Source organism: Gekko japonicus, unplaced genomic scaffold (genome assembly GCF_001447785.1).
Source record: "Gekko japonicus isolate JY-2015 unplaced genomic scaffold, Gekko_japonicus_V1.1 scaffold3001, whole genome shotgun sequence".
Lineage (NCBI taxonomy): Eukaryota > Metazoa > Chordata > Lepidosauria > Squamata > Gekkonidae > Gekko > Gekko japonicus.
Window position 1 is genome coordinate 102,468 of NW_015174358.1, and position 18,671 is coordinate 121,138.

Sequence of the window (18,671 nt, forward strand, 5' to 3'; positions counted from 1 at the left end):
AGAAGAAGAAGAAGAAGAAGAAGAAGAAGAAGAAGAAGAAGAAGAAGAAGAAGAAGAAGAAGAAGAAGAAGAAGAAGAAGAAGAAGAAGAAGAAGGGGAGGAGGAGGAGGAGGAGGAGGAGGAGGAGGAGATTGGATTTATACCCCACCCTTCACTTCTGGAAGGAGTCTCAGAGCAGTTTACAAACTTTACAATCTCCTGTCCCTTCCCCTCCCCACAACAGACACCCTGTGAAGGTAGGTGGGGCTGAGAGAGCTCTCCCGAGAACTGTCCTTGAGAGAACAGCTCTGAAAGAACTCATGACTGACCCAAGGTCACACCAGCTGCTGCATGTAGAGGAGTGGGGAATCTAACCTGGTTCTCCCAGATTAGTGTCCGCGCGCTCTTAACCACTGCACCAAACTAATAAATGTTTCAGAAACACTATGGTCTGTACATGGGATTGCATTAGCCAGACAACTGATCTTGTCTACCTCTTTTCTTCAGTGAATCTTCTGGTTTTATTTCAAGATGGGAAGCAGATAAAGGTGGCTTAACGGCAGATGTTTTTGACTTCGGCCTGCCTATGTTGCACTGGGGTTGAGAGGACAATGATGCATCTGGGAGCTCCGTGCTATTTACAAATTTTCGATCGGCCTCTAGAAGTATTTTCTTGAGTTCTGCCTTTTGTCCTGGTGGGGGGAAAAACACATTGAAAACTGTCAAGTAGTGACGGTACAAAGATCCATAACAGAATCACTGTTATTAGTTTAGGAAATCAAAACGAATAGCTGTTTCTCAAGAGAAGAAATATGAAAGGCCAAAAGGGGAAAGAACTGCAAAATGTCCATGATTCAGCACCGGTGTCTGCGTTTCACAACAACCTAAAAGAAAGATGACAACTGACACTTCCACAGTGAGTGGATTAGGTGCGTATCTCATCCAGGAAATTAGCACAGCACTAGACTTTCACCAGTCTGGAAGGCCCTGTGGATAGCAAGACCGCAAAATGGGAGGGCTTTTATTTTTCATGCATTACCAGTCACGACATCTCACTAATCATTACAACATTCCATGCCCACACAATAGACTGAGAAGAGGCAGTGTACATGTCTGCGTCAATATGTACCTAACATTATCATCATGTATGTCTGTAAAAACAGCACCTCTGCATCTAAACAGCATCCGCCTGCAAGACGGAGCTCTTCCACCAGGCATTCGACCGAGGAGCCACACCTAATACCGTGTTTTCCCGAAAATAAGACAGTGTCTTATATTAATTTTTGCTCCCAAAGATGCACTAAGTCTTATTTTCACGGTATGTCTTATATTTCAGCAAGAGGCAAAACTGTAAGTAGGTCTTATTTTCGGGGGATGTCTTACTTTCGGGGAAACACGGTAGTTGGATACAGGCCTGAGACCCTATGCTTGGAGCCATCATTGGAAACCTGCGCCTCGCCGGCATAAATTGAAACCAGCGTTGGACCGAGACAATAGTCCTAAAATCACTGCTGACTGTACCCACTACGATTGATGTGATAACTGTGCATTGCCACCATTTGTGCAATACGGCATACTAGCACCTTGTTAATGGTTTTATAAATGTTCTGTTTTATCTATCTTGATTTTTATGTAAGCGGGGAGGGCGGGGTAGAAATCGAATAAATAAATGAATAAATAATTCCCCCTCCCACAGTTCTCGTGGCTTCTGGTGAAACTCATCATGGCCAGCTGTACCGCTAACAGCCACAAGGTGCTGTGTAGGAAAGGGAAAATGGCAGCACAGTGGGAGTGTTGTGGGTTGTGGACAAAAGCTGATCTGGATTCTTTCAGCTTTATTTACTTCATTTACATACCCTCCCTTTCACCCCAACAGGGACCCACAGTGGCTTACATCGCTCTCCTCTCAAGTCTGGTGTAGTGGTTAGGAGCGCAGACTCCAATCTGGGAGAACCGGGGTTGATTCCCCACTCCTCCATGTGCAGCTGCTGGTGTGACCTTGGGTCAGTCATAAGTTCTCTCAGAACTGTTCTCTCACAAGCAGTCCTCAAAAGAGTTCTCTCAGCCCCATGGCAAAAGGCCATGGTAGTGCTGCTGGGGCCAACAGTGCAGGAGAAGGCAACAAGCATGGCTTGTGCCCATCATCACCTCCCAGACCTGCACAGTCACCAATGGTTTACAGGCTCTTCCTGCACCGGTTTGGCAGCACACTAAAATCTGCATAGGTAGACGATGCAATTTCCCCCCAGCGTTTGGTCCAAAAAAGAGATTGCCACCTCCTTCCCCCTTACTCTCTTCCCATAACCGGCTCATAGGCCTCCTACAGGTGTTTAACAGTGCAGGAGAAGGCAACAAGCATGGCTTGTGCCCATCATCACCTCCCAGACCTGCACAGTCACCAATGGTATACAGGCTCTTCCTGCACTGGTTTGGCAGCACACTAAAATCTTCATAGGTAGACGATGCAATTTTCCCCCAGCGTTTGGTCCAAAAAGAGATTGCCACCTCCTTCCCCCTTTTTAACATGCCCAGAGTCATAATTGTATAAATCCTTCCGTATTTGTAGAGGCAGGTAACCATTCATCCTTGTAATTAAAAAAAAGAGGAAGGTGGTCTGATATCAACAGGTTTCCCACAGAGAACTGAACTACTGACCTAATAGGTTGATGAGACAAAATAAAACAATCGGCTACACTGCTATCTTGCCTGCCCCTCTTGAAGTCATGTCTCTGCTTTTTATCATTTGATCTATATCTCCGTAAACAGCCTTGAATACATCCTTTGTAGTTCTCTACCACAAGACTTCAGCTCTATGCATAGTTTTGGAAGGATTTGAGATGCTGGCATATTTATGTGCTTTTTTTGAAAAGCAGCTCTTGGATCTTTGTCATGTGGGATGGTTGACTGCTGGCGAGCTGCACCCAACTAGGGCGTGGGTTTTCCCCCCTTACATCTTTTAGGGCAGGATTTCTTTACGATACCAGAGTTATGCATGGCTGCTGTGTTCTGCTAGGATAATATAAGTCAGCCAGAAGTTGGCAGCACCTTCAAAGCCCTCTTTAAGCATCAAGGAAATTTGTTTCGGGGCTGGTATTTATTCAATATAAACCTTTAAAGATGATTTTGCAGAGAAGGTCTTCAGACATTAAAAAAGAGGCTCCCAAGAAAGTCTGTTCATGTATTTGTGCATGCTTAAGATTTAAGGACAAGAACATTGGAGTTATTGATCTAGTGTCTCCAAAAGTTCAGAAACTGCACATGTGCAAACAAATCTACACAGGAATCTTATAAGTATATCTAAATGAAAGCTGTTTAAGCACATTTCATCCCACCTATCTATAAAGCCCCCAGGATAGGTATGTATTGTCAGCATGCTTATAGAGAAGAAGAAGAGAAGAGATTGGATTTATACCCTGCCCTTCACTACCCAAAGGAGTCTCAGAGCGGCTTACAATTTCCTTTCCCTCCCCCCCCACACAACAGACACCCTGTGAGGTAGGTGAGGCTGAGAGAGCTCTGACAGAAAATGCTCTTTTCAAGAACAGCTGTGCCAGAACTATGGCTTGCCCAAGGTCATCCAGCAGGTGCAAGTGGAGGAGTGGGGAATCAAACCCAGTTCTCCCAGATTAGAGTCCACCCACTTAACCATGACACCAAACTAGAGGAGGAATCTACTCTCTTTGCATAGAGTTGACATAGAATCATCAAGTTGGAAGGGACTTCCAGGGTCGTCTAGTCCAACCCCCTGCACAATGCAGGAAATCCACAAATACCTCCCCACCCCACATCCCCAGTGACCCCTGTTCCATGCCTAAAGGTAAAGGTAAAGGTTCCCTTGCTCGAAAGCCAGTCGAATCTGACTCTAGGGTTGCGGTGCTCATCTCCGTTTCAAAGCCGAAGAGCCAGCGCTGTCAGAAGACGTTTCCATGGTCATGTGGCCGGCATGACTAAACACCAAGGCGCACGGAACGCTGTTACCTTCCCACCAAAGTGGTACCTATTTATCTACTTGCAATTTCTTGCTTTCGAACTGCTAGGTTGGCAGGAGCTGGAACTAGAGACGGGAGCTCACTCCGTCATGCGGCACCCGGGTCTCGAACTGCTGAACTACTGACCTTTCACAGCCTGCAGTTCAGCATCTTAACCACTTGAGCCACCGCAGCTCCATGCCTAGAAGATGACAAAAAACCTCCAGGATCCCTGGCCAAACTGGCCTGGAGAAAAATTGCTTCCTGATCCAAAAGCGGCGATCAGCATTTCCCTGGGCATGTAAGACAGGGCCACGAGAACTAAGCACTGAGGCAACCCTTCCTGTCCTCCCTTCTCGTGATCTGCCCAAGTTCACAGAATCAGCATTGCTGTCCGATGGCCATCTAGCCTCTGTTTGAAAACTTCCAAAGGAGGAGAGTCCCCCACCTCCCGAGGGAACCTGTTCACGCTCTAACTGTTAGGAAGTTCTTCCTTAGTTCTCTCATTTTATCCTCACAACAGCCTTACAAAGTAGGACAGGCATCAAGAGTGTGAATGACCTGAGGCCACCAAGCAACTGGGGATCTGAAATGGGGTCTCCCAGATCCCACTATGGCTGTGGTCACACTGGAGGCTTGGTGCGATATGGTGCCACCTCTAATTGCGGGGCATACCATCCAGACAGCACACCCTGCGGTGGGTTACCCACGCAGACGTCCCATGGTCAAGCATCCACATCACTGCAGCACCTCAGCCATGGAGTGCACTGCCTGGAAATTTTCCAAAATGCATGCACCCATATGTGCATACATGCGCGTGCATAAGTGTACATGAGCGCACATGTGCATATAAGCAAAAACTAAAAAAAAACCCCTAGCGGTGGGTTTGCAGGTTCAGACTGCCAAACCTGTTCCACGCATGCCCCACCATATTCAGACATCCGGCCATTCGCAATGAATGTGCAGGGAACCAAAAACACCACTTGTGATGTGGTGCCTTTTTAACCCAGCTCCAAGTTGTCCTATGATGGGATGAGTATGCTGGGGGTACACCTGACAGATGTGGCTGTGTGACTGCGCCCATTTGATTTGGAGGGGAGGAGTGGCTGTGTTGGGCCAAACTACTCATGTGATCACAGAAGTAAAGCGGAGATTGGATTTATACCCTGCCCTTCACTACCTGAAGGAGCCTCAGAGGGGCTTACAAACTCCTTTTCCTTCCCCTCCCCACAACAGACACCCTGTGAGGTAGGTGGGGCTGAGAGAGCTCTTTCCAGGACTGCTCTTGAGAACAGCGCTGAAAGAACTTGTGACTGACCCAAGGTCACACCAACAGCTGCATGTGGAGGAGTGGGGAATCACACCCGGTTCTCCCAGATTGTAGCGTGCACTCTTAACCACTACATCAAACTGGCTCAGGACAGTGTTGCCAGAGAGGGCCAATTTTGGGAAGAAGAAGAGGAGGAGGAGATTGGATTTATGCCCCGTCCTTCACTCAGAGTCTCAGAGCGGCTTACCGCCGCTCCCCACAACAGGCACCCTGTGAGGTAGGTGGGGCTGAGAGCCTATGACACACTAACTACTGTGCCAAACTGACCCCATATGTCAAAGCGAATACAGCAAACAGCTGTCTCTACCCTGGCAATCATCATCAGAACGATTTACCGGGATCTGAAGCAATGCTCCCTCTAAGCTGTGGAGCTTGTGAGCAAAAATTCTACTTTGTGAGCAAAAATTCTACTTTGTGAGCCACTGGCATTAAAGTTGTGAGCGAGCGATTTGGCTGCCGCATAAATTACTTTGCTCTGGAGCCATCCCTTCCTGAGCTAAGGCAAAAAGGTGTGAGCTGGAGGCTAAGAAACTGTGAGCTAGCTCACACTAACTCAGCTTAGAGGGAACACTGCACTGGAGCCAGGCCCGTAGCCAGGATTTTGTGACTTGTGGGGCGATTTTTTTCCTGGTGGGGCCGAAGTTCTCAGTGCAGAAAGAAAAGCAATTTACCCATGAGAAAGCTGTTACCAGGATAGATCTCTAAAAGGCAAGCTGTTAACCACTTGAGATGACAGTTCTCAGCTGCTGCAAGTTAATCACTTCTGCCAGCCTAAGCAACCATCCTGATAACAAGCAGGTGGGGGTGATGACTCCTATAGTCCAGAAAGCTAACACTTAGGCAGAAAAACTCTCTTAAAGGAGACCAGTGTTAGAAGGGATCGTAGAGGTCACCTACTCCAACCCCCTTGCTCAGTGCGGGAATTAGTCAACTACAGCACCCCACTCTGCTTAAAGGGGCGCAGGCCTTTAAAAATATTTTTAAATGATCGGAAAAAGCATTTATAGGAGAAATTCTTGTGGGGCTGTGCCTTTCAGAAAGTAGGCAGAGCCCCCCAAAGCCCCACTATAGCTACAGGCCTGACTGAAGCACACATGCCCTTTCTGAAGTGCACTGACCTACGATTTCTGGTTTTGCCTCTCCCATATCTTTGCATTCCAAGCTCTTCTCCTCTTGAGGAACCACTTTAGATTTTTCATTGGCAGATTTGCTGGGAAACGGTTCCTTATCGCAGCCATTCAGACGGCAGGTGTGCAGTTCTGGGGACTCCAGAGACACCTTTTCCGCCTCGTCGCCTTTATCTTTCATATCTTTGCTGTAGTGATGCTGCTTAGATTTGCTTCTTTTCCTTTTGCTGTTCTGCAGAGAAGAAAGATTTCAAGGACAGAGGCATCGTTAGGTGCTGGTCGTCTTAGAACAGGAATAACAAGCTCCGCGCTTTCATTTCCAATCCACAGTGTAAGTTATATTCTGTGTAGTAATGTGTCTTAACCATGATGTAGTGTATTATGGGCCCCATCTAGGGGGGGAAAGAATAACATAAAAGATGCATTCAGCCATGAAGATTCGGCATTTTAATAGAAGCAGCAATGGCATTTTAAAAAAGGAAATAGTATTTTGGCAATTTTAAGGACATAAGAACATAAGAGAAGCCCATGTTGGATCAGGCCAATAGCCCATCCAGTCCAACACTCTGTCACACAGTGGCCAAAAAATACCATGTGCCATCAGGAGGTCCAGCAGTGGGGCCAGGACACTAGAAGCCCTCCCACTGTTGTGTCTCCCCCCCCCCAAGCACCAAGAATGTAGAGCATCCCTTGCCCCAGACAGAGTGTCCTACCTATAGGTAAAGGTAAAGGTTCCCTTGCTCAAAAGCCAGTCGAATCTGACTCTAGGTTTGCGGTGCTCCTCTCCGTTTCAAAGCCGAAGAGCCAGCGCTGTCCAAAGACGTTTCTGTGGTCATGTGGCCGGCATGACTAAACACCAAGGCGCACGGAACGCTGTTACCTTCCCACCGAAGTGGTACCTATTTATCTACTTGCAATTTCTTGCTTTCGAACTGCCAGGTTGGCAGGAACTGGAAATAGAGACAGGAGCTCATTCCGTCATGCGGCACTCGGGTCTCGAACTGCTGAACTACTGACCTTCCACAGCCTGCAGTTCAGCGTCTTAACCACTTGAGCCACCGCAGCTCCTGTCCTACCTATACCTTGTGGCTAATATCCACTGATGGACCTCTGCTCCATATGTTTATTCAATTCCCTCTTGAAGCTGATTTTGCTGTTTTGAACTCTAAACAAAATATCCTCCCATGTCAGAAGAGTTTGTAAAGGCGCACAGAAAAGGAAGCGCTAGATCACCTTGAAGATAACACATGTCAACGGGAGGAAAATCCTACTGGGCGAGCGGAGAGCAGATTTTCAGATGCAGCCAAAGAACTTAGGAAGACGTATTTCCTTTGATGCATGTAAGTATCTGTTTGCTTGAAGTGGAAAGGCTGCCTGTACTCTTTCAAAAGTACTCTTGGGAACACACAACCAACATGCACAGCAAACTGAATTTTGGACTTTAATACATATGCAGTTGGATGCCGCGTTCAGCTGGGTTTTATTTTTCTCCGCTGGACACTTGCCATTTGGCACCGTCGGGGCAAGCCGTAGGGCAGTAATTTGGTGCTTCCCATAGTGGGAAACCATAAGCTACACTGGCGCTAATTGCTTGTCAATTCTATTTCTTCCTTCTCTTTCACTGAAGGTATTTTTGGAAGCAGCAAATATATCAGGGCAGATTACGGTTTGGATCCGCCTCAGCGTCTTTTTTCTTTGTGATAGGCACAAGCGAAAGAAAGCAATTTTCACTGATTCTTCATCTTGCCTCCCAAGCACTGCAGCCCCCCACTTGGACCACCAAATTCCTGGGGATCTATCAACCCACGGGCAACAATTTTAGAGAGAACAGAAGTCCACAGTAGGAGGGGGAGAGATGCTGCATGGGAATTGAACAGCTATGTTCTTTTTTAAGAACAAAATTATTCCTGTGTAGTGATGAGGACCAGGGGTCATTTCGAGGGGGAATGACCCAGAATGGGGTTCTGGGAGTAACAAGCCCAGGCGGTTTGGCTCGGGAGGGGAAAGGCAGGCGGGCAGACATGCCCCCCTTTTCCCCTGAGCCTCTCCGCAGCTTTTGCGGAGAAACTCAGGAAAGGGGGGGATTTAAATTTTCCATCTGGGGAAGGGAAAGAAAGGCATTCTGAAGATGCCTGGGTTCCCTGCCCGATCGTCTCCAGGTGGCCTGCAGCCGCATGTCAGGGGGTGCGGCATATGCAAATGAGTTATGCAAATGAACTCCTGCACCTCTTTTTCTAGGAAATGACCCCTGATTAGGACCGTTAGATAGATATGTACGAAGACCCCATTCTACAAATACAATGTTCAGAGTTAAGACACTTGTTAGAATCTGTTGCCTATTTATGCCCTATATAAGAAGAACTTCCAGCTGATATGAAAATCCATCTGGGTGTGCTGGGATTGCAGCCATAGAAAAAGTGGAAGCCCATCACGAAGGGCATTGGGGGGGGGACGACAACACAGGAAACAGCAGCATTTACTGAAACGTTGTCCACAACTCATCCAAGCTACAAGTTATGGAGAGAAAAATTTCCTGTGCCGCACACGCACACACCATCTTTGTGGGCTCATGCTTCTGAATCCTGAGAAAATTTGTCAAATCCAAACATTTTACTGATGTGCAAAGGTGGAGATCCCTCACTGTGTAAGTCTCAGAAAGGTCTTGGAGAAGGCCCTGACCTGGATATTCCAGGCAAGCCCAATCTCGTCAGGTCACAGAAGCTAAGCAAGGCCGGCCCTGGCGAGTACTTGGATGGGAGACCTCTAAGGAATACCAGGGTTGTGTTGGCAGAGGCAGGCAATCAAGCCACCTCTTTCTCTTCTACTTTCCTTCTCTAATTCCTCTGTCCTCTGTCTCTGGGTGATACCAAATGCATACGTTGGTGGGTGTCTGGAGTATTTGCATTTGGTTGAAGGCACTGTAGCATCAAGGAGCTGCGGTGGCTCAAGTGGTTAAGACGCTGAACTGCAGGCTGTGGAAGGTCAGTAGTTCAGCAGTTCAAGACCCGGGTGCCGCAAGATGGGGTAAGCTCCCGTCTCTAGTCCAGCTCCTGCCAACCTAGCAGTTCGAAAGCAAGAAATTGCAAGTAGATAAATAGGTACCGCTTCGGTGGGAAGGTAACAGCGTTCCGTGCGCCTTGGTGTTTAGTCATGCCAGCCACATGACCACGGAAACGTCTTCGGACAGCGCTGGCTCTTCGGCTTTGAAACAGAGATGAGCACTGCAACCCTAGAGTCGGATTCAACTGGCTTTTGAGCAAGGGAACCTTTACCGTACCATCGGGTAGTGTTTTGGCACTGCTGGTGTCATTCCGACGGCGTTTGTGCATGTCATATTCTACTCAGTAAGCCTGTCTGTCTGTTTCCCTGTGTCACAGATCCTAAACTTATAGAGGTCAGAAGCCCGCTTGAGGGGAGGGCAGGATATAAATCCAATAAATGAATAAATAAATATCTCAAGCCAGATGTTAAAACCCTAAGTCAACAACTCCTAAGAAAAAGATGCAGGGAAAGGAAGGTGCTTCCGTTCCATTTTAGCTAGTTAATCCTGTGCCAACTTGGGAAGCGACACACAAACAACTGTCCAGCATACATCCATGTAGACCACATGAGGTAACACGCCATTTAAATGTCTGGCACATCTGGCATGCAGAAGAACAAAAAACAATTCATCTCTTCTGATTGGACACACTATCACAAATGGATTTAAAGACTGAAAGTTTGTATTACAGCTTTGAAATTCTTTTCTTTTCTGTTCTCTTTTGTTTCATTTATTTATTTATTGTTCTAGTTTAATATATATTTTCAAGGAGGTAAAATACTTAGCTACATCAGACAGAATAAATACATCTCCGAAAATTGAAAACGTACCCTGTATGTATAAGAGCTGTTAAGTTATAGTTTATACATTGTGCTATATTCACTTCTTAGCAGTTATGTAAATACTTGTTATAGCAATGTTAACATTATTTACAAAAATTAATATAAATATTAAAAAAACAAAAAGACTGTCCTGTTAAATCAGACTGAAAGGTTCACTGAGACCAACGCTCCCTCTAAGCGGTGGAGTCTTGTGAGCAAAAATTCTACTTTGTGAGCTACTGACATTAAAGTTGTGAGCGAGCGATTGGGCTGCTGCATAAAGTAGTTTGCTCTGGAGCCCTCCCTTCCTGAGCTGAGACAAAAATGTGTGAGCCGGAGGCCAAAAAACTGTGAGCTACCTCACACTAACTATACTTAGAGGGAACACGGATTGAGATAGCACCCTGCTTCCAACAGAAAGCCAGCCAGACGTGTCGGGGAAGCCCACGGCCTCTCCCCACTCTTTGTCACCTGCATCAGAGAGAGACTTTCTCTGGATCTCTTCCGAGGGCAGCCATGGTGTTCTGCATGCAATAACGAGATGTGAATCCAGTACTATCGTAGTGCTCTTGAGAGAACATACGGGTTTGGTAATATCTGAGTTTTTATTCTTACTGTGTGAGAATTCTTACTGTGCAGTGGTATCCGGGTCCTATCAACCTATGTCTACCACACTGGAGAGCAGGGAAGACATAGGCTGCGATTACATGAGCAGTTTGGCCCAACACAGCCACCCCTCCCCTCTGGATCAAATGGGCAGTCACACAGCCACATCTGTCAGGCGTTCCCTCAGCATACTCATCCCGTTGTAGGACGACTTGGAGCCAAGTTAAAAAGGCACCACATCACAAGTGGCGTTTTTGGTTCCCCACGCATTCATTGCGCATGGGGAGCATGCAGGGGAATGCAGGGGAGCATGTGCAGAACAGATTTGGCAGTCTATCTCACAGACCTGTTCCTGCTCCTAGTGAGGTTTTTTTGAATTGAGCCTATGGTTGAGGCAGCGGGCGCCCATCTATGGCCTCCCTGAGGTTGCTGTCACCCGTCTGTCACCTGTCTGCTGACCACCGACAACGGGCCTTTAACCCATTGTACCATCAGGCCAGAACTTTATAGCCAACTTATGTTCTTCCAAGCTGTACCCATTGTTTTAATTGTTATAATGTTTTATTGTGTTTTAATGTTTTAAATTGAAATTATGTTTATCTCAATGATGTTACCCACCCTGAGCCCGCCCGCAGGATGGGCGGGATATACATGCAAATAATAAATAAATATGCACTTTGAAAAACGACCAGGTAGCGCACTCTGTGGCTGAGGCACTGCAGTAATGTGGATGCTTGACCACAGGATGTCTGTGTGGGGCAGGAGGGTGTGCTGTCTGGATGATATCCCCTGCACCACTTTAAACCGGTACAATTACAGGCGGCACCATATCGGACCAAGCTGCCAGTGTGACCACAGCCATAGCAAATCATGATTTAGGACACCATATGGCGCATTTTGTTTCCTTTGGCTCCCGTGTCTTGAAATCGTAACTGTTTGCTACCTGCACAGCTGTCTGCAGACAGCTTTGGACGACAGCCGTTTAGGAGCCTAGTTAATTACAGAGCATAGAGACATCTGCGGATTTATGCAGGAGAGTGGAGTGAACGCAGCACACTTTTCTCTGGGTAGCCTTCAGAGGCTATGCTGACAACCTCAAGGAGCACAGACTTTTCCATGGTAGGGGCTTTTCTATGGAATTCTTTCAATGCTTGTCAAATTGGTTCTGTAGAGGTTTTTTAGAAGATTTGTAAAAACAAAAACACTTGTTCTTCCACGGACACTGAAGATTGATGTGGGGGATTTTTTTTTTAAAAAAAAAACCTTCTCCTGGCTGTATTTGTACAGCTCACTACTATATGAAAGCTGACAGTGATTTATGTGTGACATTGTAATGGAAGGTCATGACTGGATCAACTCAACTTATGCCAAAGACATAAAGCTGCATGGAGGGACCTACATTCAATTAACCCTCAATGGGTAGTGCATGTGTCAGTCATTACTCAGGTGTTTGTAGGCTAACAGACACAGAAACACATGATGAAAATGTTGGAAAAATTGGCAAAAATACTCAGATATTCAAAGTTTGCAAAGGGTCTTTGCTTCACTGGAGAGGAGGCATTTCTTTCTGTGTAAAAATCTTTATTTCTAAGGGAAGGGTACACAGGAAAAGCTACAAAATAACAAAGACCTAAGGCTACATCTCTACAGCTATAGGACAGACCAAGCACACGGTCTCACAACAACAACAGCAACAGCAGCAATGGAGATTCTTATTCTTCTTGACCCCTAGAAGGAAATCACCTGAATGCATTAACCAATGATTGTGACTAAACAGACTTAGATTTCCTGGGCCTTTACCCCATTGGCTCTGAGCCAGATTTCCCTTCCAGGTCAGTCTAAACAATAGCACACCAGGTAAACAGATTAACTCTATAATGACTGAATTAGACCATGCAACACGCACATATTTCCAACAGAAAACTCGTCAGGTAGAGAGGGGCTGGACTAGATTTCCTTGCCCTCAGGAAGGAGAAACATGGTCCTTTTTATAACCAAACTGCAGTGGCCTTTTTCACTCGCTCAGACTGCCTGCCACCTTCCACAACTTCTGTCCCACAGGTTTGGTGTTACAGGTAGGTCAGACAGTTACACTTCACCACCTGTCTTGCCTCTTTTAAAATATACAAGGAGCCATGACCATTTCACATCCCATGTCCTCTCTCTCTCACCCACAGAGACATCACCAAGCAAAGTAGCCCAGTCCTCTTTAATAATCACCCTTCACTCAGACACTGCACAGAACTATTGCAGTTGGGGACTCAAACACTTGTTTCATTCACACGCTGTTGCCATTTATCCATACCCTGATATACACATTTATACTGAGGCCAATATCTTTGTTTATGCGTGTGCTTCTTTCCTTGAAACAAACAGCTCACAGGGTTAAATGAACAAGGAGTTAACTTTTATTTCTGGTTTGAACATAACATTGGAGTAGTTCAGGTGGATGTTACAAAGTTGCTTTTCAATTGCACCTTTGAACTATTTTCCCTATCTGAGCATTTGGGGTTCTTTGTTACAAGGTGACTTTTTCTTCAGTCAGCATTAAGCTGCTCTTCTCCACAACTTCACTGAGCCAAACTCACTCCCAACTGAACTAACGGCTGTTTTCAACTGTCTCACCGGCATTCCATCAGCTCTCATTGGCCGCTCTTAGGGAGAGGCGGAACTTAACCTGTTCGTCACACGAACATACCCTGCTGCTTATTGCTAGTTGTAATTGTAACGTTATTGTGAAGTGTACTGCAGCAGTGTTCTTCAGCCTTTCCAAACTTGGGCAAACACATGACACCAGAGTCACATGTCAGGGACAGGAAGAAGCCAGAGTTATGACCTTGCTGGCATCAAGGCCAGCCCCATGAGAGCGGACCAAGAGAGCCAAGGATAGGAAGCACAAGCTTTAGTGGGTGCCCCATAGTGGGGAACAAGTTAAGGGTCACAGGGATGGGGGAATCCTCTTCATCGCTGAGTGACCTGGTCAAATGCTTGGCATTTCAATTTATATTTTTGTTCACTGTATACAAGAGAAGTTGTATATTTGGTAGTTTTGGACTATCTGACTATCCAGCTTAATACCCAAACCAATTAAGTTTGGATTTAAGACTATTTAATCAATGAGTCAAAAGCTTAGCTGGAGAATGAATACGCCTTAAAAAGATGTACTGATGACAGTGCGTGTTTACTGTGACAGCACAGAAGTAACCCATAGAACACTCCCATACATTAACCAGAGTCTGACATGATAGCTTTGGGCTAAGAGGTAATCTGGTTAGCATTAACTTTGGTTAACTGCAATGTGCTAAGCCACAATTAAGGCTGGTCTGTATGGGGAATTCATTCCCAAGCGTTAGAGGAGACATGAAAAGGAAACATGAGATTAATTCCATGGTCTGCTGCCAATTTCTTCACCATGTCTGCTAAGCCATTAATTGATCTAAGCACTACACTACACTCTTTGTAGAGAAATGCACTGCCACCCCCAAGGTCCCAAATTAAGGGCAGCTCTATGTCTTACCCTCCAACATATGTGAAGCACAGACAACACACATGTATATTTACATACCTACATACACATCTATCGCAAACCTGACTGGGGAAACACCAGAAGAAACAAGTAGCAGAAAAGGAAAGGAGAGAAGATGATCGGCCAAAACCCCAATGCTACAACCCATCTCTATGCAGTAGCCTCCTACAGCTGCATGCAGTGGGTTGGATCCAGCACAAAATTTCTGCTGGTGCTACAAGAAAAAGCCTATGGCAGCCACTTGTGTGAGGTCGAACTTAATTGTATCCCACTTGTGTTCCTGCTTGCATAAGGGACCGTGATACAAATTTCTGGGCACTATAATATTATTATTATAGAGAGAAAAGCACTAGGTGTTGCACAAGATCTTGAACAAGTAGAACTGCACTAAGTCTGTTTATGTTGCCCCAATGTATATGAGGTTTGTTGGTACTGGCACACGCTGGGTAACACCGTCTGCTAAGGAGGATGAAACGGAAATGAGCACTGGCAGGGTTCGGACAAAACCTTAGATTAAGCTAACGAGGACAGCATTATATCCTTTGGAAAAGCAGGACATTCACATTTTAGCACGATGCATCAATAGTTTTCATTTCCGATATACCAGTGGTTCTCAATTTTGTGGATCAGAACCCCAAACTGGCTCACCGATTCTAAGAACCCCAAAGCAGGTTGTGATTTTGAGCCGGCTTTGGCTGGAAGGGTGGGGTAGAAATCCAATCAATCAATCAATTTTCTCTCTGGTTGGTCACTCACCCAGGAAGGAGGAGATGGAACTAGGTAAACTTGAACAGAAATTCTGGGCAGCTTGATGGCAAATTTGGGTTTGCCTTTGCACATAATGTACAAAACGGCCACAAAATGCTACATACTTATGAATACTAAAAAAAAAACAACACCCCACAACGAAACCATAAACTTCTTCAGTCAGTGTTAACTGGAGTCCAATTCTTACTTTTTATGTTGAGGAAGGGGAAAGCAAGCATGGAATTTCTTTACAAATGATCCCTGGAAAGTAGAACAAGTTTAGAAGGGGGCAGTGTTCCCTCTAAGCTGAGTTAGTGTGAGCTAGCTCACAGTTTTTTAGCCTCCAGCTCACACATTTTTGTCTTAGCTCAGGAAGGCTGGCTCCAGAGCAAGCTAATTTCTGCAGTAGCCAAATCGCTCGCTCACACCTTTAATGCCGGTAGCTCACAAAGTAGAATTCTTGCTCACAAGACTCCACAGCTTAGAGCGAGCATTGGAAGGGGGTCCCGTTTCATAAAGTTTGAGAATTACAGCCGTACACAGACAATAAGCCATCTGGGATTCTGTCATTTCCTGAAACATGGGACATCTTTGTAAAGGGTACATACCGTCCATAAAAGCTTGCACAGCTCTGTCTACGTTGTTATCAAACTGCTGTAGCACAAGCACTATTTCATTGTTGCTTTTGTTAGGGACAACGGACCGCACTGCATTGATCTGTAAAGAAGAGAGAGAGAGACCTGCACAGGCGAATTAAAACACAGGAAACGCCACTGCAAAACTGCCAGGTACTGTATACAAATGGCCGGCAGCTTTGCACAGAGTAACCAGATCATTTTAACTGTGCCGTCTGAGGAAGCGGTTTCGGAAGACGGATGCAGGAACCATATTCTGCTCCCACTGTCGGTTGCAAACTCCTGGGTCACACAGACAGAGAATCAGGCACTGGACTCTGTTCTAGCCTCAATGAAGTACTGACAAATCTTGCAGTGTTCTTACCTTATTTATACATTTGAACACAGCCTCTGTTCTTTTCCACAATGAACACATGAAGCTGCCTTATATTGTCTACTGAGGCTGTGATCACACGGGCAGTTTGCCCCGACACAGTCACTCCTCCCCTCCGGATCAAATCAGCATGATCAGACGCACACATCTGGCACCCGACAGCCATCCGTCCCCACGCCCTGAGCCCGTTTGCGGGGAGGGCAGGGTATAAATATAATAAAATAAATAAATAAATAAACCTTGTGGTAGAACGACTCCCCGTCGGTTTAAAAAGCTACCAGGGAAATCTGATGGTTTCCCGGGTAAGGCGCTTCCATGGCGGCTCTTCCGGCATCTAATCAGCCGGGCGTGCCACGGAAGCACAGGGGGCGTGTGAACGGCCATCCCATTTCCAGCACAGCAGTATGCCGTTTTCAGCAACCCAACCAATCAGAGGGGCGCATCAGCCATGGCTCCGTGCTGGTGGTGTGGTAGCGATGTCAACCGGCCCTCATAGGCCGGGTACCCGATGCAGCCGGCGCTGCAGGACCGGTGTGAATGCTGTGAAGCGCACCTAACTCCAGCGGCTTTTTTCTCTACGGGATACTACCGCAGGAACCTGCCTGTGTGGACACACCCTAAGACTGGCAGTAGCTCTCCAGGGTCTCAGGAGGAGGTCTTTCACATCACCTCTTCCCTGATTCTGTTTAACTGGAGATGCCGGGGATTGAACCTGGGACCTTCTGCGTGCCAAGCAGATCTGCTGCCAGTGAGCCACAGCCCCTCCCCAAATGCGAAGTCGAAGCTGAATTCACAAATGTTCCCTGTTTACATTGTCTTAGTTCAATACCTCGACAGGTACGTGGTGTTTTTATCTCTCCACTGTAGGCACACAGGCTGAGGGGTTCTATAGCTGTTTCAAATAACTAGAAAAGTGTTATTTTGCCTAGGGGTAGGAAAACAAGGCTACACCACAGACAAACCTCGATTCGGAAGCACAGAACACTCAGACTACATCTATGTCAAATACTGGTCATAATTCATTAAGCCAGAACAGCGGTTGCCGATTTAGTGTCTGAAGTCAATGGAGATTTACTGCTTGAACTAATCCCTGCTTCTTTTTTTCCTTCTGTTCCCTGTAAGAAGCATGGAACTGTGCTGAATTTTTTTAATTGGACAATGGCTGTCTGAATTGTGCAATAAGATGCTGAGTGCGCTGTTCTAAAATGAGATTTCCCCAAGATTTTCCTCCTGCAGTGTTACATACAATAACTGCAGGATAGGAGTGTTTGTAGAAATGCCGCCTGCTGCGTTAATTTACAACAATATTTTTAAAAGTGCAAATAATAAATGAAAATTAGCTGCATCCCTTTTGATAACTGATTCGTTCGCGTTGGTCTTAGCTGCAGTGTTCTCTCTCTTGGCAATAACTAACTTCCCCGCTTCCCAACCAAAATTGATGCTGACATTTCCATTTATGTGTGTCCTCCAGGCCACTTGTTAAGGCAGAACTGGTTTCAGACAATTGTATACAGGCGCAGCTGTGAATATCTAAACATCGTTCCAGCCTAGAGATGTTTTTGACATTTCGAGTCCGATGGAGCAGCAATTTCATGTTAGGCATTCCGACAAAATTAGATGCACCCTGGCTCCTATTCCCCTGCTTTCATTCAGCTATCCAGCTGTAATGCCTGTGATTATGTTTCTCCTAGCATGTTATATGCCCTGATATGGATAGCCCAGGCTGTCCTGATTTTCTCAGATCTCAGAAGCTAACCAGGATCACCCCTGGTTAGGACTTGGATGGGCGACAACCAGGGCTTTTTTTGTAGAAAAAGCCCAGCAGGAACTCATTAGCATAATTAGCCACACCCAACAGCAGAAACGTATTAGCATATTAGGTCACACCCCTGACAGTGCAGCTCATTAGCATATTAGGCCACACCCCATGCCCTCCCTTGGCTTGCCCAGGCTCCCCGCGGCTGTGGGGAGCCCGAGCAAGCCCCCCCTGGCTTGCCCGGGTGCCCCATGGCTGTGGGAAGCCCCGGCAAGCCAGCCCTTTCCAGAGCCCTCCCTGGCCGGCCCGCCTTGGAGTCGCCGGGGGGGGGGTCACTCTCCAGGCACGCAGAGGTTTTGGCTGTAGTGAGTGTGGCCAACGCTGAAGCCAGCTGGAACTCTGTCCCTGTGCGTTCCTGCCCCAAAATAGCCCTGGCGACCACCAAGGAAGAGTAGGGTTGCAAATCACCTCTGAATGTCTCTTGCCCTGACCTGGATATGGCCCAGGCTAGCCCAATCTCATCAGACCTCAGAAGCTAAGCAGGACCAGCCCTGGTTAGCACTTGGATGGGAGACCACCAGGGGAGTCAAAGGCTGTGGCACAGAGGCAGGCAACCACCTCTGATCATCTCTTGCCTTGAAAACCCAAAGGGGGTCACCATGAACCAGATGTGACTTGACAGCAAAAAAATAAGAAGAAGAAGAAGAAGAAGAAGAAGAAGAAGAAGAAGAAGAAGAAGAAGGAGGAGGAGGAGGAGGAGGAG

General features: G+C 46.5%; 1 protein-coding gene across 1 annotated transcript in view; it reads right to left on the bottom strand.

Annotated features, from left to right (window-relative positions):
* The window catches only part of SPATS2L (spermatogenesis associated, serine rich 2 like), a 64,044-nt gene that overhangs the window by 39,282 nt on the left and 6,091 nt on the right, over positions 1 to 18,671 (bottom strand). The window contains exons 2-5 of the mRNA XM_015424330.1: positions 15,753 to 15,861; positions 7,676 to 7,797; positions 6,396 to 6,636; positions 474 to 671 (exon numbers count right to left, since the gene is read on the bottom strand). Coding sequence (XP_015279816.1) covers positions 474 to 671; positions 6,396 to 6,636; positions 7,676 to 7,797; positions 15,753 to 15,861 — 670 coding nt within the window. The remainder of the gene's footprint in view (positions 1 to 473; positions 672 to 6,395; positions 6,637 to 7,675; positions 7,798 to 15,752; positions 15,862 to 18,671) is intronic.